Source organism: Clupea harengus, chromosome 10 (genome assembly GCF_900700415.2).
Source record: "Clupea harengus chromosome 10, Ch_v2.0.2, whole genome shotgun sequence".
Taxonomy (NCBI): Eukaryota; Metazoa; Chordata; class Actinopteri; order Clupeiformes; family Clupeidae; genus Clupea; species Clupea harengus.
This window is the reverse complement of record NC_045161.1, coordinates 15,255,365-15,282,384: the sequence shown is the minus strand read 5'-3', so window position 1 is coordinate 15,282,384 and position 27,020 is coordinate 15,255,365. Positions and strand designations below refer to the sequence as shown.

At 43.9% G+C, this 27,020-nt stretch overlaps 1 protein-coding gene across 2 annotated transcripts in view; it reads left to right on the top strand.

Moving 5' to 3' along the window:
- ryk (receptor like tyrosine kinase) overlaps positions 1-27,020 on the top strand; it is a 61,075-nt gene that overhangs the window by 20,696 nt on the left and 13,359 nt on the right. Inside the window, exons 2-10 of one of the 2 annotated variants that reach the window (XM_012825375.3) lie at positions 4,228-4,349; positions 8,879-8,978; positions 9,149-9,280; positions 10,438-10,494; positions 11,545-11,686; positions 13,280-13,380; positions 16,693-16,776; positions 24,395-24,520; positions 26,866-26,952. In XM_012825375.3, the coding sequence (XP_012680829.1) occupies positions 4,228-4,349; positions 8,879-8,978; positions 9,149-9,280; positions 10,438-10,494; positions 11,545-11,686; positions 13,280-13,380; positions 16,693-16,776; positions 24,395-24,520; positions 26,866-26,952 (951 nt within the window). The remainder of the gene's footprint in view (positions 1-4,227; positions 4,350-8,878; positions 8,979-9,148; positions 9,281-10,437; positions 10,495-11,544; positions 11,687-13,279; positions 13,381-16,692; positions 16,777-24,394; positions 24,521-26,865; positions 26,953-27,020) is intronic. The other variant, XM_012825376.3, reaches the window with a different exon arrangement.

Genomic DNA, 27,020 nt, shown 5'->3' with positions numbered 1-27,020 from the left:
ACCATCTGCCTCTCGCTCCTGGTCGCAGACTACTAGAGCTGACACCCCAATCTCTGCATGGTGATGAGCAATACCACGGATATGACTTATTTCTTCTAGTCAGGTCAGATCACACATGGGTGCCATTCAACTCTTTGTTGAAAATGAGTTGGACCCAATGATAAGACATTTAAGAATGATGCAACGTCTTTATTTTTCGATGCATCCAAACAATGGCAAATCAGTGTGAACTCTGAACTTCATGCTTGCCATTCCTGAAGGTCTCTTTGTCTTGGAGGTTTATTACCAGCACTGCCCCAAGTCCACAAGCTGATTTCTCGTGCTTCCCCCCTTTGCCCTTCCTTACCCCTACTGGGCAAGCCAATTTGGACAAAATGGATTGAAGTCAAACCCCAGGCCATTTAATGCAATCGTTGGTGAGCAGTTGAGAGACTGAAAACAAAGAAAAATTCAACAACCTTTTCTTTTCTTTTTTTTTACTTTCCTTTTTCCCCAGCGCTCTATCCATTGCCAACAGAGGAAGTTAATTCGGGCATGAAAGGGGTTTTTGAAGCAGTGAGCGGGGAAGAACAGTGAGATGCCTCTGGGCTATGTTGCTGTCGAGGCTCTAGCGGACACACACACAAACACACACCACACACATTTTGCGGAAGATGTGGTGCTAAGGCAGCAGGAAACCACAAGCAAGACATTTTTTTTGGCACTATTTTGGTTTGGTGGTGGAATCCCACTGGTTGCTAGTTGAGCATGAAGAAACCCTAGCACTCACTGAGTCACACAAACACTGAGAACCGGAGGACTTCCTCCGACACACTCAAGGAAATGTGACACACAAAAACAAACAAAAACACAAGTGACAAACTGCCAAGCTATCCAAAGAGAGCTAAAGCGAGACTCCCAATCTCTCCATCAGCCCCCTTTTCCCAAAGCTGCAATAGTCTGCATTTGGTGAACGATGAGAGCCAAGGGTCAGCCACCTTCTGACCCCCTCGCCTCGTCTCCTCTTCTGTGTCCACTTCACTCACTCCCAGATCAAAAGGAGGTGTGTGTGTGTGTGTGTGTGTCGGAGCGGGGGTCAGGCTCATTGTTCCCACGCGGCCCTGTTTCCAATACTTTGCGGTCTGGTCATTGAAGCCTGAGAAGGATTAAAGCTGAACGAACGAGTCCTCCAAAAACAAAACAAAAAAACTCCCTCTCCTCCTCCTTCCTTTCTTCCTCTCCTTTTACCCCCTTTCCCTGCATCCTTCCCTCCCTCTCTCTCTCTCTCTCTCTCTGGACACAGGCCGGCTGATTTTAATTGGTCCTGGGGCCACGTGGACAAAAAGCAGGCCAGGGCAAAGTCCCACGGAGGTGCGCCATGAGGAGGCCAATTACTCTGGTGCTAATCCCCGCGTGTGTGTCTTAGGTTTGTCGCGCATGAGTGCCCAACTGTACAGCCATGGGGATTAAGTGTGGACCCCCCACCCGACCCTCCAACACAGACACATATGCACATGCACACAGAATCACCTGTGGAGGCATTGAGACCAGACCAGCCTGCTCTTCCCCGTCTTCCTTTGAAAGAGGGGGCGCAAAGAGCCCCTTTTGCCCCAACCACGTGTGTCTGAGTCCGGTGCCTCTCTGCAGGGGCAGAGCCTCTTAGTGGCCCATAGGTGGGCTGGGGTCTGTCTGGGCATCTGGCTGCTGAGCTGGGTCTGGCTAGCAGCTGGCAGCATAAGCCAGGCAGGGGTTAGCTGGATGCCTCTAATTGAGGAAGAGGTGGGAAAAGGACGTGAATGAGAGGAAGCATGAAGACCGAGCTTTGAGACTGATGTCCTAAGGGCTTGTGTGTGTGTGTGTGTGGGGTGGGGTGGGGTGAAAGTGGTAGATTAGGTGTTGCATTCTTCCCCATCTGGCCCCTCAGAGGTTGATAGGTGGGCTCCAGACAGCCAACTCGGAGCCCTGTGGAACTGATACAGCTGCCCCTTGGCATTCTGGGGGATTTGGAGCTGTCCGTCAAGTCCACATATTTGGGACTTTACTACTAGAGTATGTGTGTGTCTCGTGTCTGGATGTGCGGTAAGGCAGTGCATTCCTCAGGTGGCTTTCACTAAAAGCCACTTTAAAACACTATATCTAAATGCAGCGTCAAACCGAAAAGCGTTGAATCCCCATTCACAGGTGAGTGATTGTCTGCTCAGTGTTTTAATCCCATTCATGCAAACTGCAAAACAAAACTGATCTGAGGTCAGTTGAAGAAAAGCTGTTTGTGTGGTGTTGGTTGTGTGTCTATGTCTGCATGTGTGTGTCGGGGGGGTGAAATTGAGGCTGGTTTACTTATTTGACAGCCTGTGAGTTGATGAATGGAAAGACTCACACCACTTGTCTCTTCTCCCCCTTCCTCTCCCCTTCTCCCCAACACTCTGATTTGAGTAGACCCAGGTGTTTGTCTTCTCTCCGTGTGGTGTCTCATGTAGTTAGTTGAGTGTAAAAGTAGTGACGAGAGACGAGAGCGCTGTCTGACGTGTGTGTGTGTGAGTGTGTCTGGTGGCAGCTGAAGGCCCCTAATGGTAAACATCTCGCTGACTGAGGATGTGATGGCTGAAGATAATGGAGGAAGGTTCAGCTTTGTGACTCGGGGGTGAAGCTTCGCCTCTCCCTGTAAAATACCACAGCCTGGGGGGGAGGAGGAGGAGGAGGAGGCATGGAGGCGGAGGCATGGGGGTGGAGGCGGTGGATGAATGCCTACCGTACCATCTCTTAAGAAACAAAACACACCCTCAGAAGATGTTCACAGAAGGCATTCCACAATTTCCCCCCTCACTAAAAATCCCTCTCAATCTCCCTATCGGAAATTGTGGCCATATTTCCAGTGAGTGTTTCTCTTCAAGCGTTCTTTTTTTCCTTTCTTTTTCATGACGTGTCTCAGACAGCGCCTCTCTCCCCTGTGTCTGTTGTGTGTCTGCGTGTCCTTTTTTCTCCTTAAGTGGTTCACCTAGCCTGAAAGCTAGTGCTACACGTGATGCCTGACCAAAGATGAGCCGTTTCGTTGTCGTCCTCTTCGGGCTTCCCTCAACCTCTGCAGAAACCATTAACCTACATCTCTGGCCAGGGTTCGTCCATGGAACAGGCCAAGGTTTATATGAGCTGTATGCTTAGGGGGGTGACAGCCATATTTAGTACCATCTGTCTCGCTCGCTCGCTTGCTCTTTCCCTTCTTCTGTGTGTACTCCTGAGACGGCTCTTTGCTATGGCTGCAAGGGATTTCTTCAGTGGCTCTAACCCCTACAGCTACAAGGAGATGAAGCACATATGGTTTGTAAAAATATGCTTATGACAAGAGTTTACGGTGTCACGGTGGTCACTCTGAGGATACAACTTGTTGGAACACACTACAAGTGAGATCATCTAATTGCTATATTACATCATCTAGATTGATTCTTACTGAAGAAGGCTCTGGAAGAGATTTAGAGGGGGTGGGTTTATCTGCCACACTCTTTTTCAAGTTGTCCTTTTTTTTCCCCTCATACAGCTGAATATTTGCAAAAACCCTCTGTGGATCTCTTGGTGCTTTGAGATGGAAAAGCTGCCACAGTAAGGGTTTAAACATTTCACATTCACAGTGTTTCTGACATTTCACATTTAATCGGACAAATTTGAAACTTACCGGCATATGATGTTACCAGCGCAAATATAATATAGCCTATATAATGCACCAAGGTTGACAAAAGAATGACTGAGTCCTCAAATCGGTTTGACTGAGTTTGACCAGGATGTCATCCCGGGGTGGATATTTGGATGTTGCAAACTAAATTCAGATGTCTAACTCCTTCCTGTCTGCCATAGTGTTGTCAACAACTAACAGCGCAGACGTGCTTGACTTCACTATTCTAATCTGATGCTATCAAAAACTGTCAAACTGTCCTGCTTAGCAGCCACAGACGTGAAACTAAAGACTGAAAAACTTGCATGTGCAAAAGACTGAAACTAAAGTTTGGCTGTGTTGGGCTGAGCAGAGATGATGTGCAGGTGGTGTTTGCAGACTGAGAGCTGAATAAAATCATGTGACTAATGAAATGCTTTTTTTAGTTGGAAGAAGTAAATTTGACCAGGCAAAAAAGTTCTTACCTAAGGTTCCAGTGCATATTCAGAATTTTTCAAGACCTCTCTCGAATGTGTATGAAAGCTTCCAAAGCTGACAGACCCCATCTAAGTCCAGATCTCTTTCTGTCTTTTTGTGTGTACCAGGGTTGGATGCGGAGCTGTACTACGTGAGAGATGATGATGTCAACATGTACGCACTCTCCTTCATCCCTCCGATACCCAGTGACATCAGCACCCTGTACTTCTCATGGCACTCCAAGAACAAGGTGAACACATACTGTAGAAGTGCACTTTTTATATATAATGTACACTTACATATAGGCCTATACATTTATGCATATATATTTTTGTGTACTCTATATTCATTTGTATACCGTTCATATATCTTTCCTATTCTTCATAATCATTGCATAACATTAGATGGTCAATGTGAGTTTGATGATTGGTGTCAGTTCTGCAGTATTCCTAAAATTATGAATATGTGAATATGTCACGGAGATAAAGCTGCGAAGCAACTCCTCCTCTCCAATCTAACTCCATTCTGTCTGTAAGAGCATCTCTCTGATATTGCCTTTAAATCTGACACACAAACCATGATTCTGGTGGTGATCGTAATAATTTACGTTTCTCCGTTCCAAAAACAATATCATTATGTCAGACATTTTTCTCTCCTGTTCCTCACACTACATTTCTATTTATTCTAGGCCTATTTATGTTCATTCATTCAGTTTCTGGTGTATTTTTAGTCATTTTGGCAAACGCCTCTATCCAAAGGCCCCTAAGATTACAAGCATGCACCTCTTAAAGGAGCAGCTACACTGCAAGTGCCCCAGCCTTCTATAACTCCCAATCACCACGGAGACCATAGGTGTAGGAAGATAAAGGAGGAAATCTAAAACCAAATGTTTTGATCTGCATGGTGTTCTCTTTACGATGGGGTGACCTAGGGGTGGGCGATATGACCAAAATCTTCTATCACGGTATTTGTAATTTTATATCACGGTTACGGTATATATCACGGTTTATTATACGTAGGGTGGCCAGATTTGGGTTTTTGAAAAAGAGGACACTTCAGCGGTGGCGAAATGTGTCCACAGACATTTATGTATTGACCCTTAAGAACACTAAGGTGCAGAAACAATGCTGCCTCAATAGGCTATTGGCCTAAGCAATAGTGGCCAGTATCCATTGGATCTTTAAATAGTAAAATAAAAGCAAAGTGTATGTAAAAAAAAAAAAAAAAAAAAATCTTTCTGTGGCATTTAGTCCAGTGCTTATGTTTCAGTGGTTCTATTAATGTACTTTCAGAAGATAACTCAAGTGTTAAAACTTTCTTTTCAATGTGTGTCCATATGTTAACGCAATAATGATGAGATATTTTCTTTATATGGCCACATATTAAAATAAAAAAATTAAGAAGTTGGCCATTACCGTATTTTCCGGACTATAAGCCGCTACTTTTTTCCCACGCTTTGAACCTCGCGGCTTAAACAACGATGCGGCTAATTTATGGATTATGATACCTGTGACTGTATACGGTGGCTTTGTGGAGCTAGGATGCTAGCATGGATGCAGCCGCATGGATGCTTAGCTCCACGCGATTTCTCAGTATCTCTCAATAACTTAACTAATGTCAAAATAACCACAGTCTACCAGCGTAGACAGAACACAACTCAAAACACTTTAGAAAATAAAATAAAAGTTTACAACAATGCAAATCCAGTCTTCAAGTTCTTTAGCTCACTGGTTTCAAACTAGCGTCTGTCTTCAATCTAACGTTCTAGCTTCTGATTGACTCTTGCGACTGTGCGCTCTTAAAGCAACAGTGCACTTATCTAACTGGCAAAACTAACTATTGTATTAGTTTTGATATTCATTTTAGCCTGTGTAAAGTTAATTTGTTTCAATGTTGCGGTAGGCACCTGCGGCTTATAGACATGTGCGGCTTATTTATGTTAAAAATAATTATTTTTAAAAAATTTAGTGCGTGAGGCTTATATTTAGGTGCGCTCAATAGTCCGGAAATTACGGTACACATAGACATATATACATAGACGCTCCAGTGACCGCCTCAGCCCGTTGCTGCGACTTGCTAACGTGATGACGAGGTGATGACTGGTCTGTAAACAGACGCGAGTAAATGATGGAGCTGCAGTTTTTCTGGATAAAAAGCACTATAGATAGCGTTTATATTTCTCAACCGATTTCACTGAGTCGTTTTTATATTCAAGGGTTTATGATCTACGTGGAGTACCAAAAAAATTATTACTTAGAATCTCGTTGGTTTGGCCGTAATCGCCGTTGACATACATACATGTATATGATAATCGCTGCTAGACGCTCACTGTTCTTGTGCTCTCACAGCTCATTCACTTTGAAATACTGAAAAATAAATGCCTACACTAGACACTTTTCAGTCCATATTTGTCAGTATATTGAATCTTGCCCAACAGTCGAGGATTACTCAACAAGTAGGCATGATAGTCCTTGCAGGTTATGTGCTTAAAAATTGTACTGGGTATCGTATTATACGGCTCTTCAGAATGTTCAAAAAAGTTCCGTTGATTTGAATGGGCCACCCCAACGTTCGCAGGTCTGTAATTTCTTTATTTTCACTGCTGCGAAAATGTAATGACCGCTGACCATCTTTCATATCATTCCGCAAGTAGTCCGGTCATTTAACGTAACGGGAAGTAATGGGTTGCTACGCAACACCTGAAACTTTAGAGTTCTATTTTATTTCTCAGCAGAAATCACAAAACGGCTACAAAATCGTTAAAGAGGTATTTTTGGAGCAGTGTTAATTTTGGCAGCTATTTTAGATTTAGTCTTAGTCTTTAGACGAAAATGCATATTAGTTTTAGTCACTTTTAGTCATTTTTATCCTGCTTAGTTTTAGTCTAGTTTTCGTCGACGAAAACTCAGAACATTTTAGTCTAGTTTTAGTCGACGAAGTCTCATTACATTTTAGTCTAGTTTTAGTCACATTAAACTAAAAATTAAGTCCATCTTATAGTCACATTAAACTCCTTTCCATCCCTTCTCAGGCCTGGGGACCCCTTGTGTTGTGTCTACAACTGCATAATAGTCAAGCTTGCAGTATGTAAACTGTGGATGCAATTAGTCTCTAAGATACAGCTCTCCTATGCCTACAGCTGAATTCCAATGAATTCAATGTAAATAATAATTTTAAGGCAATACTTAATTAACAGTATTATCATTAAAATATAAGAGAATATCAAGTCTAGATTTTGAAGATTCAAATGATCTGATAACACAATACAACTACTATCCCTACCTGGCCTTAGTTAAATCAACCACATATCCTCCATATGAATTGCTGTGCAATCTGATAACCAACATACAGTATTTAGCTAGACGGATAGTTTGAGAGTTGAAAGTAGTGCTAATAACAATTGCATAAATAGACAAGGATATGTAAACCAATCACATATTCATTTATTTTTTCTTGATTAATGTCATGCGTGGCCTGTCCTATAGTCCATTCTGCAATGTGTTTACTAGCTAGTTATCGATAGCTAGTATAACTTAGCTATGCTACCTCATAGTTAGCCAACGTTAGCTAGCTAAAAGTTTTGGAACTCATGTGCCAAGCCAAACGGGAGGTTTCAATCGAAAATGACTCGCTAGTTATCCAAGCTGACACAACCTATACACTCGACTGCCCCTTTGAAGTTGACGTTGGCTAATATATTCGAATAACTAGTTAACATTAGCTAATTATCATTGACAGTTACTAGCTAATTTACCTTGGCATAAATGGCAGGGTTGTCTTGTGCGCTTTCAGGTGCCTCTTGTTGTGTTCTTCCCATCTATTTTGAAGCCACACGGTTTCTCTCCGGTTATTGCGGTGCATTGTGTTTTATTTTCTGTCAAGTTATAATTTAAGACTGTCCAGATATCTATTCTTATTTGTCTTCCAGTACCGAGTGCTTGAACTTCAGCCATCATAACGTTAAGCCATAGGGCGTCACTTGCATGTCTGGCCATCTCAGGGAGTGGAGGAGGGATAGATACAGGACCGGGCAACATTCAACCAATGATGTGCATACAAGTTTAGAAAAAAAAAACCAATTGTGACTTAGTCAACCACCAACATTTTCGTCTCGTCTCGTCAACGAAAGTTAAAATAGATTTAGTCATAGTTTTTATTTATAAAGATCCGTTTTCGTCACGTCTTAGTCTCGTCTTAGTCACGGGAAAAAGGTTGTTAACGAATATTTTTCGTCATAGTTTTCGTCAACGAAATTAACACTGTTTTGGAGGAATGTCTATTGTTTTGGCGAGTTACTGTATAATAAGAGGGATGAAGTATAGTTCGGAGGTCATTATCTAAAAATAAATCGATTGGATTTCAAAATAAGAGTATACCGCGGTTGAAACGGTATGGCCAAATCTCTCCCGGTAGACACATTTCTACCGTTGCACGGTATATACCGTCATACCGCCCAGCCCTAGGGTGACCTATCATACAACTATTCCACCTCCCACACATTTCTTCATTCCTCACTTCTTCCTGTGCCTCAGCTGTCTGCTCTTATCGGCTCTCATCCCTTTTCATATCTGTTTTACCCGTGGCCTTATCCAATCTCTCTCTGTTCTTTCCTCTCGGCCCCTCTGGCTCTTCCTCTTGTCCCTGCTCACCTGACCCCAAACCTTGCCCTCAATACAATGGACCAAGCCCAACACACGCGTACACACACACATACGCACGCCCGCCCGCACGCATACACACGCACACACCTCTCATTTTGGATCTGTGTCTTGTTCGCAGGTTGAGTACAAACTAGGCTTCCATGTGGAGAACCCAACAGCCATGGACCAACCCAAGACCAACATCTCCGTACAGGGGGAGGTGCCCCGCAGCCGCTCAGGTTGGCTCTCACTCACTGTGCACACACTACTAATTAGTGCAACATTTGCATTTTACTTATAGGAGTCCATGGCACCTCAAAAATAAACAGAAGATCCATTTTTTGTGATGGGTTAGTTAATACAACATAAATTGTAATGCAGAACTCCACCTCTGTTTGTGTGTGTGCAGTATTTCGGGTAGACCTAATATGCTCCGGGAGGGTGGACGAAGAGGCTTTGGTGACGGTTCAGCTCAACCTGACCATCAACCCCAAGAACATCACAGTGCTCAACTTCAAACGCAGGAAAATGTGCTACAAAAGTAAGTGCCCAGTAGTGGATTTGCATGCGTGAGTGTGCGTGCATGCTTGTGTGTGTGTGTGTATGCTTGTGTGTGTGTGTGTGTGTTAGATGTTTCCTAGGTGCACAGTGTATACGAGGTATACATGTGTAACAGAACAAGAGGAAGACAGGTGCAGATCATATGCTTATGTGGGCTTGCGCACTAATTAGATGTGTGTGCAGCCGCTGTGTGTGGCTCCTCCAACCTGCTCTCAGATTTAATGAGCTCTCTATGCACATGGTGGGTCTGTGCCTGTGCGTGCGTGTTTGGGACAGAGACGAAAGCCCTATTACCTACACACTTCATATCACTACTTCCTCTTCAATGAGGTGTGTAGTTGAGAGTGTGTTGGTGTGTGTGTGTGTGTGTGTGTGTGTATCTGCATGAACTCTCTGGCATGCCTCCCTCGTTCCCTCCCCTTTCCTGGAGCAGTTTTGAAGTTGATAAAAGTGCTTGCCAGGGGGAAGCTATGCCACATTTGTATTTAGCCCGCTGCGATTTTTTTTTTTTGACCTCGGCAGAACATAATTACACAGCGCCCTGTCATATGTTTTGCACAGGAAGCAGGTCGTACATCTTGGAGTGGGTTATTTTAAGCACATGAGCCAAATTAAGTGCGCTGAAAGGGGAAAGTGTTTGCACCCACCACCAAGATGCTCCCGGTGTGGCTGGGGGTAACTCGGTGGGTGGCTGTGCAGGAGGAATGTGCATCTGCTATTGTTTGTGATGGTGTCAGGGAAGTAAGGGTTGTAAAAGTTGAGATTGCAATATGCAACAGGGTGTATGTAAACACGACAATTGGGCACTGGCCTAAATCTATTTTTTTTATAATTTTAGTGATCATAAACAGTGGTGGGACTTCCAGGTTCTGAAAGTTCTACCCCAGGATCTGACAGGATTTTGACCCACGTCATCTGGATTTGCTAAAAGCACAACTGTTGAGAGAAGCTCATGCATGACTAAAATCAAAACATGGCAAAGAGTTTTATACTGTGCCCATGGAACTGCCCACTAGCTCCTGTATAAGGCTTGCACACCTAGCCTCGTGAGTACAGCTTTGGCCAGCCCTAACTCTCCTCTCTCTCTCTCTCTCTCTCTCTCTCTCTCTCTCTCTCTCTCTCTCTCTTCACCCACAGGAGTCGAGCAGCCGGACCCTCCCACCATTCCCATAATTGACCCAAACAAACCAGTTGGTAAGTCCCTTCCCGCAAATTTCACCCAAAAATCTCCTCTGACTTGTAATGTTACACTAGCCTACATTTCCTCTAGCCTTTCTTCACTCATTGTTTGATTCCCACCAACAAAATGACTCTATTAAATACCGTAAGGCTTCCAGCATCCCCAAACCCCAAGTCTGTGTTTATGAATTTGAACAATAGTGGTTGGATCCATGCTCAATGAGACCACAGCGGTAAGTCTGTTGCGGCGTCCAAAGCTGCCACAGTTCCATGGATTTTCTCAGCATTGCCACAGCTATTAGTGAATCATCACCCATGATCACCCATTCCCGCTGGACAGGCCTCCTGTTCTAGCAGAACTGAAATCACTAACTTGCTGTTTTAGGCACAGGGGTATTTTTCCCTGTCCATGGATGGCTCTCTTCCTGAACCTCAGGTCAGGCCTAGGCCCACGGTGGCTGAGCCAGCACTGGCTGCCAGTCCCATCTGTGGCCCTCTGCCTGGGTGGGCTGCTCAGACCACACACCCCCCTACCCCACCCCCCTGCAAGCTTTTACTGTCACTGTCAGTCAAAGGTCCTGACAGGGGTCAGACACTTAGCCACCACTCTCCTGCTTTCTCTCCATCCGTCTCTATCCGTCTCTCCATCACTGCCTGTCAGTCATTCTCAGTTCTCCACTGTGCCTCTCTATTTCTGAGCATTGCTCTTTGTTATTCTCTCTCACGCTTCCTCCCTTCCTGTGTGTGTGTGTGTGTGTGTGTCCCCCCCCCCCTCAGCATGAATGGTATGCCAGGTCACGCTCCCTTGATCCTTTTCCCTTTTATGCTCCTTCACTCAAAGATGGCTGCTTCAAAGGTTTCCCCTGAATTAAATAACCTGATCATCCACAACCCTCTGCCCCTACACAGACACACGCTGAATCTCTCTTGATGCACTTGAAAATGGCGCAAAACCCCCCTTAAATAATACAAAATATATATATGATTTGTTGGTTTCTTGTCACATGACTCACGGAGGCCTTGTGTGTTCTGTTTTTTGTGTGTTCTGGTGCCGTCGGACTCCAGTGGATCCTGCGAGTGCGCCCACCACCTCCACGCGTGTGTTCTACATCAGCGTGAGCGTCTGCTGCGCAGTCATCTTCCTCGTGGCCATCATCCTCGCCGTGCTCCACCTGCACAGCATGAAGAGGATCGAGCTGGATGATAGGTGAGGCAGATGGTGTGTGTGTGTGTGTGTGTGTGCGTGGGTGTGGGTGTGCAATTACATTGTCTGGGTGTGTGCAAGAAACATGTGTATACTTAGGTATACTTTTCTGTGTGAATTGAGTGTTTTCCAGTTGCTGTATGTCTGAGTCTCTATCTACAGATGTACATTAATGTTTTGTACAGTCTCTGACTCCTTGTTTGACTCCCCTCAACATCATTTTCTTATTTCCAGAGTGCTGCGGGCAGCAGCTATAGTTAAATTATATGGTGCCACTTCACACACAAGATCTCATTGATTTGCCTTCACATGATAGAATTTCAACCCTTTCCATGGGAAAAGACCAAACGCCGGCCAACAGTTCCAATTTGATTCATTTCCACCCTTCTGAAGAGTGTTTGTCCCTAGAATGAATCAGTCATTTGTCCCAGAGAAGAAGACAGTCTTTCACAAAGGTCCTGTCCTGGAAATTATTTAATGTAATATCTTCAGATGGGTCATTATATGGTGTTCTTTGGGGTCGGGATTGATTGGATCAGGTTTGTTGTTAGTGGCCCTGCCTAAAGTGTTGGCCTGAGTGTTGGGTCATGCGGTCTGTCCTCTACTCTCCCTGTCCCTGCCATCAATAAGAACCTTTCTATGTGGCAATTAGGAAGTGATGATTTTTATATTTCTATCTACATTCTCTATCTCTCTTTACTATCAACCTCACATTTCCGGTGGTCTTTTTTTTTTTTTTTCTCTCTCCTTAAATTCTTCCTCCTTATCTCCCCCTCTCTCGGCATCCATTTCGCTCTTCTTTCTCTTCCTCTCATTTCTCCCTTCCATCCTCGAATGGCTCCATTGTTGCTGGGAGGTGCTGCCAGGGCCTGCAGAAAGACTTGAGGAGCCGGGGCAGCACTGGGGCTCTTTGATGCTCCGTAATGATATTACCGCATGATTGGGGTCAGTAGAGCTGCAGCAGGCAGCAGCCTTCGTCAAGGCCAGCCAGGCCTGCTCTCCAGGGGAGCTCGTCCCCCTCATCAATCCCACATAGTGTTTAACCTACGCAGTTAATGGCTGACAGCTCTAATTGGGCCAATTTAAACTACTTTAAACTACTACACGCACACACACACGTATACAGACAAATACACATCTCTTTGGTCTGGGGTGGCTTGTTACGGGCAGATTTGAGGTAGCATATGGGCCAAGGGGCCTGGATATTGCCTCAGGGGGGAGATGTGTGGTATGGCTGGAGGTGTAGTCAGGATGTAGTCATGTCCTCCTCTGGGCTTGTGGTCACGGTGGCTCTGTGCCTCCGCTCTTTCCTGGGCTCCTCTCGGCACATGGCAGGGGCAGGGGAGGCAGTTTGGACAGTTGGTCTCATTTCAGTGTGCACTGGAATAGATCACATTCTGAATGTTTCCCCTGATCTGTGTGAGCTCATTTTGTACTGCCTTCAGGTCAGTCGTAGCACGTAGTCCTTCTCCCCTCAAAGCCTCAGTAAGACTGAAAAAGGTGATGTTGCAAAGGACTCAAGAAATTATTCTTTTGGTTCATTTCATATGAAAGAAATGCTAATGATTCTTTTTCTCTGACCCTCCTCTTTCTCAGCGTGAGTGACAGCGGAAGCTCTCAGGGCCTGTCTCAACCCTCCACCCAGACCACGCAGTACCTGCGAGCCGACACGCCTAACAACGCCACACCCGTCACCAGTAAGATACACCCGTCGCCTGACAGCACCTTGCACACAACGTCGGTTCCAACTGTTCAAACAGGCTTATGGCTCTAATCAGTCAGGCTAATTGTTTAGCTTATTAGTGGAGTTTCACTGAAGAAAAGGGGGCACATGTTATCTGTATTTTCCTTAATGAGATTTTATAGATTTGATAGTCTTTGGAATGTTGTGGAACATTCAGCAAACGTCTGTCCAAGTATTATATATTTTACAACAACAACTTTGTCAAATATAACCATATATGGCAACTTAACAACTCTATTCATTGTAAACCTATGAAAGTGCCTCACAATGTCGTATTCTTTTGCAGACATTGCAGTATCCAATCAAGAGTGATTATTTCTGTCACTAAGATTAGATTAGCATTCCTTCACTGGTCTTGCCATAGAGCTGTTGTGTGTTTTGCATTGACGCCTAGACTTTCTCTTGCCATAGAACTGTTGTTGTTTTTGCATTGACGCCTAGTCTTTGTCTTGCCATAGAGCTGTTGTTGATTATCAATTGACGCGTAGTCTTTGACTTGGCTTCGAGTAGTGGATTGGTGCTACTTATGGGTGGGCCTAAGGCCCGTCATCTTGACTCATTTCTCAGACATTGATGAAACATGTGCTCTGTGTTTTAACAGAATTGTTTTGATTGTGGAATGACACTGAAGCGAGTAGTAGTGCCTTTAGTTAATTTCCCAATGAGAGAACAGGCAAATCATTCCCACATGAGAGAACATGACAGCACAATTTCTGCCTTTCAATGGGGCCAGTAAGATATCAGATGCATGTCCTCCAGTGCCGTCATGTCCAGATCAGCCATCAGACCTGGACACAAAGTTTGATGCCCAAAGAATCCGCTCCTTTCACACTTAGCCCAGGTCATTTACACTAATCAGGGATAATTGCTTTAGGAAATGCTGCCAGACCAGTCATAAGACTCATAAGATGCCTAACCTCAACAACAACCCAATTGCATTGGGTTCCTTCCTTGTAGTGTCACAGCGTGAAATGTCCTTGAAATCATTGTACATAAGATATATCATTTTTTCTCCAGAAATGTTTTTAATTGAATCAGAAGACTCTACTGCTGATAAATCTATAACATCAAACTGTGCTTTCAAGGTGGGTGGGGCTACCAGGGTTTATAGTGGAATTGGTAATAGTACTGTACTTCAAAAGACTGATTTGTCCATATTTCCAAAATAGTGTCACTTGTCATTTTTGAGCTTGGGCTAACCAAGCATGAATACCTATCCCATACTGAATAGGAAGGATTTTTGCAATGATCATTATGCTGATTATCAGTCCCCATTCGAACAGTACGTCTATGTTTCACCTAATGCTTTTCAAACAATAATTGAGTCATTTTATCTACACATGATGAAATATAAAATGACATCAGTTTGTCAGCAGTTTTTCATAAAGCAAAAATCTTGTTTTACCAGGATCTTGTTCAGAAGCCCCCCTTGAAATATGTAATGAAAAATGCCAGCAACTGGGAAGAAAGTGAGACGAAACTCATTAATAAAAACCCTCACACCTCAATGTTCTGGTTTATTACTCTTTAAAAGATCACATCATGATGGCAACTCATCCATCCATCTAGTCAACCCAACTCCGATTGATTCAACCTTTTGAAGAACAACAGGAGCGTTTTGTGCAGACCTGTGGCCTCAAGGGGGGGGGGGGGGCTGTTGCCTCAGGCCTCCTCTGTACCTTCTCTTTGTGGCAAGGCTCATCTCTAGTCAGCCCCTCGCCCTACCAAACAACTGGATGTGATTTGAATGTTATCCGAGGACTGATAGGGGCTTGTCTGCAGATGGTCCCAGACCGCGAGGGGCTTTTGAAGGCCTCACCTCCTCTGTGCTTCCCGGACGCCTCGGGGTGTGAGGCTCGTCTCGCCAGTCACACGCCCGCCTGTGTCTGCTCCCCTCATTCCACACCACCCGACGCACATTCCTCTGCCAAACGAGATAATTGGCGGAGAATGATCTTATTAGCTTAAACTGGAATCAGAAGGTCGTAATAAACAGAGCGACATTCCAGCCTGTGGTCTCTGACTGTCTGTGTGCCTGAGTGTGTGTGTGTGGGTGTGCTCATACACACTGGGGTGATCGAGTGCGAAGGAGAGGAAGACCTTGTATATCTTCTGTGCCTGTGTGTCAGAAAGAGGCCATGTTTACGCGCAATGGTGCGATAGGACATGTTTGTACAAATGAGGGCTATAAGGCTAGCTATGTCCCTCCCAAAGCACCAAAAGCACGGCCATAAAGATCTCAACACTCCTCTTTTTAGTAAACTTTGTTCTCTATCCCTCTTCCTTTGGTGCTTTCCCCCTAGCTTTTCTTAGTCTCTCGGCGAGCTGTTCGATTGAAGTGGTTTCATTTGTATCTTCTAACTGCTCCAGCGGAGCTTCATTGCCCTTTTCCTTCCTGTTACCACTCAAACAAAATGAAGGACACATAGAAAGGAAACCTCAAGTTCCCTCGGTTTCCTGCCCGAGTAGCCATCATCGGGTCATTATTTTTCAGAGGAGCAGGAGAGAGAAGGGACAGGGGTGAGGTACCTTCTGTTCTAGAGTCCGCCAAGAGGAACCCGTTAAGCGGTCCCCAGAGCCCTGTGGCCTTGAGAAAAGCCCCTCAGCAGTCTCATGTTGGGACTCCACTGTCCACTCTGCCATAGCTTCTAAGCTTTTAAGACTTGAAAGCTTTGTTTCTCTGCTTGTATATTGTAACAGGGGTCAGGGTTGGTTTTAAAATGACTTGATGGCTGTGTATGTCGTTTTAAGAATGCATTTTATGAAATCAAAACCATCAGAAGGCTACAGCTGAATCCATAGACTCAGACAGCAACCACACAACCATAGACTTAGCATTCGGCTGCTAGCACATGCGATTGCGTCTACATTTGTTTTACTATCTCTGGAGAACTGTTCATATTAATGTACAGTTATAGTTATACACATTTGTCCATCAATCAGTAATATACAAGGCAGAGCAAGGCAGGTTGTGTGTTGGTTATTGTCGCCCCCTAGTGGACTTTACTGTTTTTTTTTTCTTTTTGTTCAGACGTTTTTGCTACATGGTTTGCTTATGTTCATTGTCTGTTCAATTGTCTGTTCATCCTCCTGCATTGTGTGTGCTGTGGCTTTGCTTGTCTAAGACAACATGCAGCTTTTCACCTGCCATTACCCAACCTTTTATGCACACCTCCTTCTCATCCTTCCCTCTCTCTCTCTCTCCCTCTCTCCCTCCTTTTCTCCTTCCCTCATTCCTTCCCTCCCTCCCTCCCCCCTCCATCAGACAGTCACCCTGGTTCTGCACCCATCCATCAGCTTGCTGCCGCCTCCTTCCCAAATCCTGGCGCCCCCTCACAGCAAAGCAAAAGTAAGTCCCACTGGTCTCAAGAGTTAACCCATAGACTTTTAAGTCTGGAGCAGATATTCATACAGGACTGATTTGAGACCATTTTCCTCCCGTTGATGCCATTGTCGGAATATGGAGAGGGCAAGGATGTTGGGTCAGAACTCTCCACTGTGAAATCCTGAGTCATCTCATACTCCACTATCATCTTCACACCATCATCTGTCTCCTCTAGGCCTGCCCTGTCTGTGTTCATCATCAGTAATGTACTCTCTGTTTGTGTCCATGTCTCTGTTTGTGTCCATGTCACCTCCCTCACCTTCAGAATCTTCAGAGTGAATGCGCTCACCCCTATTCCTCAGCTTTGCTTCCCTCACTCAGAACCTTTGTGTCAGGTTGTCCCATGTGTCCTGCATGCCTCTCCGTTTTCTGTGCTGACTTTGGCATCTCTCTCTCTCTCTCTCTCTCTCTCTCTCTCTCTCTCTCTCTCTCTCTCTCTCTCTCTCTGTCTCTATCTCTCTCTCTCTGTCTGTCCCTCTATCTCTCTCTCTCTCTTGTGTACCTGTGGTTTGAGTAAACTCCGTATGACAAAAGGAACCTTGGGTTTCCTGGCCCTTAGCAACTTATAAAAGCCCTCACACCTCAGGGCGCTTATATGCTACTCCGTACTACACGTTTACGGACACATGGGAACGCCTACACGTAGGTGGAACGCCCTCTCCGTCCTCTCCGGGGCCCTCGGAGAGCCCTCCCGTGCACCGCTGAAATTTCTGTCGGTCCATCCTGACGTGCTGTACAGCTACGGATACCCCTTGGCCGTGATTGGTCCGCTACGACATAATTTTCGAACTACATCATTTCCGGAATCTCACATTTCTGGACCTTGCGTTTCCTGTTTCATTCCCTATATAATCACAATACCGCCATATTTAAAACCCACATGAGCGCCACAGACAGAGTAGTGCCAGAGCCCGGCAGGAGCAGACAGCAATTAAAATATTTTGTCCAAACGACCTTTGGACATATTCATTCATATCATAGGACATATCCAACAGCCTCATTAGAATCTGCATCGACTATGATGCCATCTGATAGAAATATCTCCATACAGTTAATTTCTTTTAAACTTGCTTTATGATGCATTTGCCGCCTCTAATCGCGTTGTCACAGCAAGGACACAAACAAATTCCCGAACCCCAATGAGTCAATGTCTCAACTGTTCATACTACTGACACATTTACTTACGTTTTTTATGAATAGCCTGCCTTTATTAAACTCGAGCATCAACAGATGAAGGCACAGATAAATGCACTCGCTCACACAAACAAGCCCCGTTAAACGCACAAGCGCGCACAAGAGGGATATAAGCATATTAAAATTAAATTATTCACATTGCAAGAACTGAATGAAATGGCCTACACATTACACACGCTAGGCATCTGTATATGCCTAAATAAAACTCACGTTATATGCTACACCAGAAGAGGCACGAATAAAACAAGTCTTACCATTGAAGATCATTTTTTTTCTTGAAAAATGTAAGTACACGGCCACGTTCGTTATAAAACTATCTACATAGTCTAACCATCGAGGTTTAATCCATGTTGTTGTGGAGAAAGAGGATGGCATCAATCATATTTCATTAAAGCTTCACACTTCTTACATTGGACATATCAAACAGCCTCATTAGAATCCGCATCGACTGTGATGCCATCCGACAGAAATATCTCCATACAGTACATTTACCCTCATTAAGTGTCGTTTTAAACTCTCCAGATGACAGTTTCTTTAAAAAAAAAAAAAACGTTAAGTGCACAAAGTTCGTTATAAAACGATCTACATAGTCCAACAATCGAGGTTTAATCCATAGAATCCGCATTGACTACTAAGCAGAAATATCTCCATACAGTAGATTTCCCCTCGTTTTGTATTGTTTTAAATTCTCCAGATGACAGTTTCTTTTTAACTTCTTCCATACCAGTTTGCCTCCTGTAATCGTGTTGTCACAGCTAGGTCATAAACTAATTCTGGCACACAGGAAGAAGGCTATTATCCTAAATGTGATTTATTTTACTCTCAAAAACGAACTTCTGCATATATGAAGCAGACATGTTCCAGTGTTGGGAAAGTTCACTTTCTACATGAACTAGTTCAGTTCATAGTTCACATTTTAAAATGAACTAGTTCAGTTCATAATTTATAATTCAACATTTTTAACTAAGTTCACAGCTCCAAAAAATTGATTTTTTTCAATATGTTGCAAGCTATAATTTTTCTGCAATACCGCTCTCGGCCTCTACGCAATTCGGCGCACACACATTGTATTTGCTTAAAACACACAGAAAACACACAGCTGTCACTCCGCTTTTACCGGACCAATACCTTTCAAACTCGGTGATAGTATTCACAACTCATTTGTCCTTCATTCTATCAAATATGATTAAACGGCATATGGTACTGCACCCTTGAGGCAAGCGTGAGTAGAGTTTTGTTCAGTTATCTCTCTAGACTGATTACTGACCAACCTTCCACCTTTGAATAATGTAACTTATAAACACTTCGGTTTAAAGCGCTGTGGCCGTCCTTAAAAGCTGTGTCAATAAACAAACTTCATCATGTGAAGCAGACACGTTGACTTCACTACTTATTAAGATGTTTTAAATATGGAATGCTTTATCCCGCAGGCCGCAGTCTCTCAATTTGCCAAGATGCTGATTATGGATTATCCGTGTGCTCTGCCCTGCTATTGTTTCTAACAATACAATATTTCTTTGTTTCAGTGTGGTTGTTTAGTGCATGGGGGTATATTATCGTTACTGTCTATAAAGGAAAGCATTGCAACGGGAAAATCTCCTGCTCATCTCTATTTGCGCCCCACCTGTCACGTCTCTGCGACCCACCAGTTGGGCTTTCCCCATACTTCGAGAAACGCTGCGTAGGGGGAAATTGACAGGGTGGTTGCAATAATAATAAAACAAATATTATTATTTTAGGAATTGATACACATTAGGTGCAGTTTAAGGCAAAGGGTAGTGATGGATAAAGTTTTCTATAAAAAACAAGTGAAGTCTTTCATTCTCACTTTCCACTCTAAAACTATGAACTGAACTGAACTATGAACTGGTTCAGAATTTAAATGGTGAACTATGAACGTGAACTATTCATGTTTACTTGTATGAACTGAACTTTGAACTGGTTCATGAGAGGTGTGAACTTGTACAACACTGTCAGCTTGTCGGTCTTGGCGTTCAGATGCTGTGCCTAAACTAGCTATACCATCGTCTCGTCACATGATCAAATAGAGCAGTGGTTCCCAAACTTTTTACAGTCCCGTACCCCTTCAGTCATTCAATCTCCAGCTACGTACCCCATCCCCCGTAAAAAAAGAAAAAACATTTTCATTTTGTTCACCCTGATGGCTTAAAATGAGTGAATAATATGTGCCACAAGTGACCCAAACCTTCTAAGGTTGTTGTTTGCCAGCCATCAACAGAACAGAAGACTAAAAAAAACTTCATTTGCAGGCGATTGGGAAGATGAGCGAATTCATTTTACAGGCTGTAGTGGAGGTGAGTGTGTCAACGGTTGAACAGGGGGGGACGTGGCCGGAGCGGAGTTCAGCACAGACGTGACATTTTCTCAGTGGTTTTGTTTTTTAAATAATGCTTGTTCATCGTTGCGATCGTTGTTGTGTTTATTAGAAAGAAATTCAGCCTTGCAGGGCAAAATACAGGGGAATTTGGGCGATTTTGATGCACAAAATGATGTTTCCGTCCGAAAGTTGCAATTCTGTTTCAAAGGGTACATTCCGCGAATTCCGTCCGTTTTCCGTTATCGCGGAAATGTTCTCCTCGCGTACCCCCTAAATCACTTTGCGTACCCCTGGGGGTACGCGTACCCCAGCTTGGGAACCGAGGAAATAGAGACTTGACATTGGACCACAACATACATATTACCCAGCAATCATCATTGCAAATCTGAATATGACAAAAATACCAAAGAAAATAAGAACATATTAATTTCAGTGATTCGTTTTTTAATAGTTTCTATAGTATATCATTTTGTTATAGATTGCTACTATTTTCCCCACAAATAATACCTACCATGATAGAGATAAGTTTGCCTTTTCAAGTGCATATATAGCATTAGACACGCTCTCTTGTGTAATGATATATGTCTCTAAGACCCATGTGACTACACATGCTGCACTTGTCCAGTTACGTAACTGCTGGGAGTTGGGAGATAAACAATCGACTACTTCTATCACACAAAGACGGCATGGTGTAGCTTGTCTTCGACAAAAAAACGCTTCTCCACCTACTGTTCTGGCGGTGAATTGTTTTCAGCACTCACAGCCTTCGGAAAACCATAAAGGCAACAAAAATGCAAATTAGTCCGTCCTATCCGTCCGCCCGCCCATCCGTAACGGAGTCGGAGTACCATACTGGCACCTTCACCCTTACTCTGAGCCGACACCCTTAACGACCCGTGAAGCCCACATGCAAGGGCTGTAAAACAGAACTTGAAATAAAACTCAGAATTTGAAACTCCGTTACATTTTCATCCTAGATATTTCTATTTTTGCTCTCCCTACCACACATCATCGTCTTAATTTAAAGTTAGTTACCATGCTTCAGCGTTCCAGACAAGTGAGGTTTTACTCTTTTAGGTGGAAAAAAGGCTGATGCAGTTAGCAGGTCATCACTGAAATGTGATTAACTGAGAGTTAAGTGACCACTGTATGCTTCGAAAATATGTATTGTACATTTGTACCAGAGGGACATTTCTAGGATAAGTAAGCTGACAAATGAACTGATCTTAATATTAGTCTGTCATGTTCTGTATTAACGGCCTATCCTGAATGAACTGAATGTGTTCAGGCTGAGTGTAAACATCTGTAGGATTGCCTCAGCACTATTAGCTCTTCCTTTGTACATTGTAAACTCCTAAAATATTCATTTACGTTTTTAGCAGCCACTTTCGTCCTATGTAACGTAAAGTTCTGAGCAGAGCAAGTATGTATTATACCAGTATTTGTAACCCCCTTGGAGCTTGGAGACATTAAATATATGCACTAGAGGAGATAAGCCTACATGTAATGCAAGTGTAGAATCCGGCTTACTCTGATTTTCACTCATGTAAGGTTTCTCATCATAAGGATCTCTAAGCGTTGGTGCCGGGAAGATCTGTTGCCCTCATGATCAAGGAGCTCTTTCGGTCTCTAACTCTTATCCACACTGGAGGGTTTCTGTAATGCTGACACGTCTCTCAAATCATTTCCGCTGCTTGTGCTGCTCTGTAATCTCCTGTGGAGTCTCTCAGTGAAGAGTTGTCTGCTCCCCCGTCACTTTGTTACCTCTGCCAAGGAGGTTCAGTTTCGACCCGTGTCCATTTGTTTGTTGGTTGGTTGGGCTGTTTGTTTGTTTGTTAACAGGATTACGCATGTATGCTACTGTTGGCTCAATTTTCATGAAACTTGGTGGAAAGGTGTAGCATGAGCCAAGGAAAAACCCATTATGCGCTCTACTGAGTGCCATTCTAGCATCTGATGTTTTCCTTCTTCAGGAGTATACTTGTGGTCTCACTATTTTAGCGAGCATCAGTTTAATGCATGCATTTCTTTTGCATGGTCTCCAAAGCTCTTCTTATTGCATACCCTCTTCGTTCCAGGCTTGTGACTCCTACAGAAATGCAATATGGGCCACCTTTTCTCCCCCTAGACATGTGTATGCAATTAGTCATTTTTACCACTTGGGTGCACTATTCCATTTCAGTGTCTAATTCAGATGAATGTGGTCAGTAACTCCTCTGTAGACTCAGTGCTGACTAGTGTGTTTGATTATGCTGTTTCGGAAGATCTTTCAGGAACTTCCAGCAGGGGGCAGTATAAATGCATAAGTCCAGCTGCATGTGATGCCACTTATTTTCGTCCCTTGTCTTATCTGTCCCTCCTTTCAGCTGTATGAGAGATTGGTTTGCTAGTTCAGGGTACAAATCTCTGGTCCTGAAGAGGACTGGCATAGACAGGATTATATTAGCAAGTCAATCCAGACTTGCGTAGTGTTAAGAGATCATCATAAAACAATGCTTCTAAAAGCTGATGATGGGTGCTCTGTATGTATGTTAGTCTGTTACATGCTCAGAGAGAGGTTGTGCATTAAATAAGTTGCATTTGCCTATGCTATGTTAAGGTCAGTGTCCTATTGAATTGTGTTGGACCAATGATCAGGCTGAAGCTGAGTAGTATGCTTGCCTGCTTCCAGATTTGCTGCATGTATGTGTTCTGTGAAAAATCTGGTCTTTGTGATTACCATATATAATAATGTGTGCTATCTGTGTGGATGTTCATCTAAGTGCATAGAGGTTTTTTGTATGTGTGTGTGTGTGTGTGTTTTAGATTATGAGGGACTTCACTTGGCAGAAAAAATCCAGCCACTTAAATAATACCTGGTTAAGTAAGTGTTCTCAAAGATCTCGGCAGAGACAGCTGGCATTTCTCAGCCTGCATGAAACGGACACTTTTTTTTTTATTACACTTAAACGCAAGAGTGGAAGTTTTTCAATTTGTTCCCGAACAATTGCGCATCTGCTCGCAGAGCCCCAGGTCCTCTGTGTCACCAGCTGTGTGTTTACGGCTGCGTAACCGCACACTGCGTCTGACTCAAGGTGTGTGTTCACGAAGTGCTGTTTCATTATGAGGCGTCACAGTGGATATACCTTGCAGGTCTGGAAGGGAACTTCCTGACTTCCGCTAACCTTCCATTCAAAGAGTCTCTCTAAAGTAGCACAGACAGACAGTCTGATTGCGAAAACACGCTTCTGCTGACTGTCAGAGCACCACAGCCGTAAATGGAAGGCCTGTGTGACTGTGGATTCGATTTTGATTGAGAATCTGCCTTCTTCCTCTGTAGCTTCTCTTTATCGGCCAGCATCACTTTCATGATTTCAAATAGACAGTTGAGCTTAACTGATTTCTCTCTCTCTCTCTCTCTCTCTCTCTCTCTCTCGCACACATACACAAACACACACTTTTGTAGATGATTGTTTTTCATTCATCCCCCCCCATCAAGAGATCTAGAGATAGAAACCTTAATTGTAAATACAAAGGGCTCCTTTTAAAGGGATCCCACTTTGAAGGATATTAGGCGCTGCAGGCAACTGAGACACGAGTTTGGATGTGGATATAAACAATGTCAGACAAGATAATGTGTGCAGACCTGTCTGTAAGACTGTAAGAGAGGCCAAGTAATCACACACACACTCTCAAACGTACCTACTAAGTAAATAACAGGGGAAAAAATTACATCAAATTATAATTACATTACACTTAAAATACAATAACAATATAAACTGTGGAAAGGAACAAAAATAAATCACACTCCCAAGCCGTCACCTTTGTAAGAACATTGTTGCCAAACTTGTGTCAGTGTGGGATGTGGGTGTGGATGCATGCGTACTCTAATGGCTTATCTGATCATCTACTGCTGTCTTGCGCCAGTGCCTGCTCTCCAATTGCCAAGCTCTGATACATTTTTATGAGTCTGTTCATGGGACTTTGTGCAAACATACCTTGTTGAAGAATGTTTCCTAGGTAAACAAGATAGAGCCCAGATTTATATTTTGTTTGCATGTGTGTCGGCAGGCTATCCCTCGCTGCGCATTGAGAAGAACGACCTGAGGAGCGTGACCCTGATGGAAGCCAAAGCCAAGGTCAAAGACATCGCCATCTCCAGAGAGAGGGTCACCCTACGGGATGTCCTGCATGAAGGTGCGGTTTCTTTAGCACAGGAACACACACACACACACACAGTCCCACAGTAAGACACAAAATAATAAAACACACATGCTTGACAATGCATTCACAAATGCATCCACTCCATACTTGTGCAGCCACACACTGACAAGTCCCATAATTCCTCATACACACACATAGGCACTCACACACACACACACACACACACACACACACACACTTGAACACACATATACACACACACACACACACACTTGAACACACACTTGAACACACATACACACACCCTGACACAGTATTCATCACTGCCCTGTCCCACTCTCACACAACACATCAGAATGTTTTTGGTACGAGCGCTTTACCTCGGAAGGTTGCGTACCAGTAACATTTCGGGAAAACAAATGCATCACTAATCATTGTTGTTAGCAATTGTTACCAGATGTTAGGAATACCAGTTGATATACTGTACATTATGCGGTTTGTTGCGCATACAAACACTGTAGCAGCATGTCCGCAAAAAGAAGTTGGACAGTACTGTATGTGCAACTGATTTAATGAGATACAAATAAGACAGAGTTGCTAATAAAGAGTGATGCGTGGGGGCAGTCATCTTGGATTCTGAAATCTATGTTAGTGAGGTTCATCCGACTTTCCAAGTTCCTGTTGAAACCTCCGACTTGTAACTGGAAAATTCCGACTTCCGAGTACAACTGAAACGCACAATTCGTCCTCATTCCAAGATGGCCTTTATGGCTCAGCAAATGTGTTAGTTTAGTCTCCTTTCGCTCAAACCCTCTAAGTGACTGACGTCATTCAGTCTTTTTATCATACACACACACACACACACACCCTGTTAGCAGTGTACTAGTGTTACTAGCTTAGGCCCTGGAGCTAGGAGGCTGCTGTGGCCAAGCTCCAGGCCGACCTTGCTGCTCTTCTCTCGAGACGTGTTGACACAGTCAGCCTCCTAATCCCCCCACACTAGTCCCTCAGCCCTGTACAAACAAAGCCTGCCACACATCTCTGTAAGCCCCCACTACACACACACACACACACACACACACACACACACACTTACACACACTTTCACATACACACACTTTCACATACACAAACACTCTTTCTCAGGCACTCTATTTGGCCATGGAGCCACAGGCTCCGCTTTATTAAACTTTTTCCTTGCTGTCTTTTCTCCCTTTTTTGTTTAAATATTGTAGTGGTTCTAAATCGTCGTCCTGGGCTCACACTCTTGGAGGCAGGGTGGGATTTGCCGAAAGTTATAAAACTCTGGGAAAGGTCTCGATTGGCCGCTTAATCGCTGTTAAGGGCCACCCACTTGGTGTGAACTTGGCAAGCCTCGCACAAACAAACATGTATCTTGCGCGTTTCCCTGTGACGCACGGACATACACATGCACACACACACACACACACACACACACACACACACACACACACACACACACACACACACACACACACACACACACACACTCTCTATGACTCTATCTGCCTCATAGCTTCTGCCAAGCAACCTTTGAACACTTCACATTGTGGTTCCAGGTCATTATTACAAATCAATCCACCTTACTACTCTCTTTAGGCCGACTATTGCCATTCTACCACCATCCGATGATTTAACGGCTGTCTATCTTCATCTGCCTGTGTTGTATGGAGGGCTTCCATGCCTCGGTCCGCACGCCTCTATCTCCTCACAGAGGGCCTCAGTGTTTACTCTACTTCCAGCACGTTTCCTCCAAGTTGACCTTATCAGAGGCTCTTGTGCAAGTAGTGCTGTTTTTGCCAGAGTTTTTGGACTGGAGCCATCTTCTTTTTTCTTCTTCTTTTTTTTTTTTTTTCATGTTGTTGATTATTGTTATTTTACACCAGAGTTACGCCATTGCTCCTGTGAGAACTGGCTCTATGACATAAGGTGTTTGTGTGTGTGTGTGCACAGGTCTAGACAAGGGCTAGGTTTGTCCTGGGGTCAAGACATCTGAAACACCGTCAACAATCCTAATTTGCATATTTCCTCAAGAGCGGTGGCATCATCTCCATAGTAATGCCACAGTGCTCCTCTTCTCCTCCTCTTACGAGTTTCTCCTTTCCCACCCCTCTCTTGTGCGTCAAAGCAGTTTGTCTGAACAAGTCGGTCACATTTATGCCCTCCATTGACAGATTAAATGGGCCCCACACAATAGGTAACTGGCCATCTCAATCCTGAAACCAGTCAGGCAGAGAGGCAAGGGTGATTTGAGGTGTGTGGGTGTGTAGATGCAAATGAGGCTACATCCTTTAAATGATTTGTAGTGAGATGGAGTGGATTTGTTGTGTTAAGTTTAGCACTCTCGTCTGTTGTAGGTACATTTGGCCGCATATTCCACGGAATCCTTCTGGACGAGAAAGACCCCAGCAAGGAGAAGCGGGTCTTTGTGAAAACAGTCAAAGGTGGGTACAGTGTTCTTAGGAACTTATGTGTTTTTGTGTGAGTGTGTTTTGTGTAACTGTTTTATTTT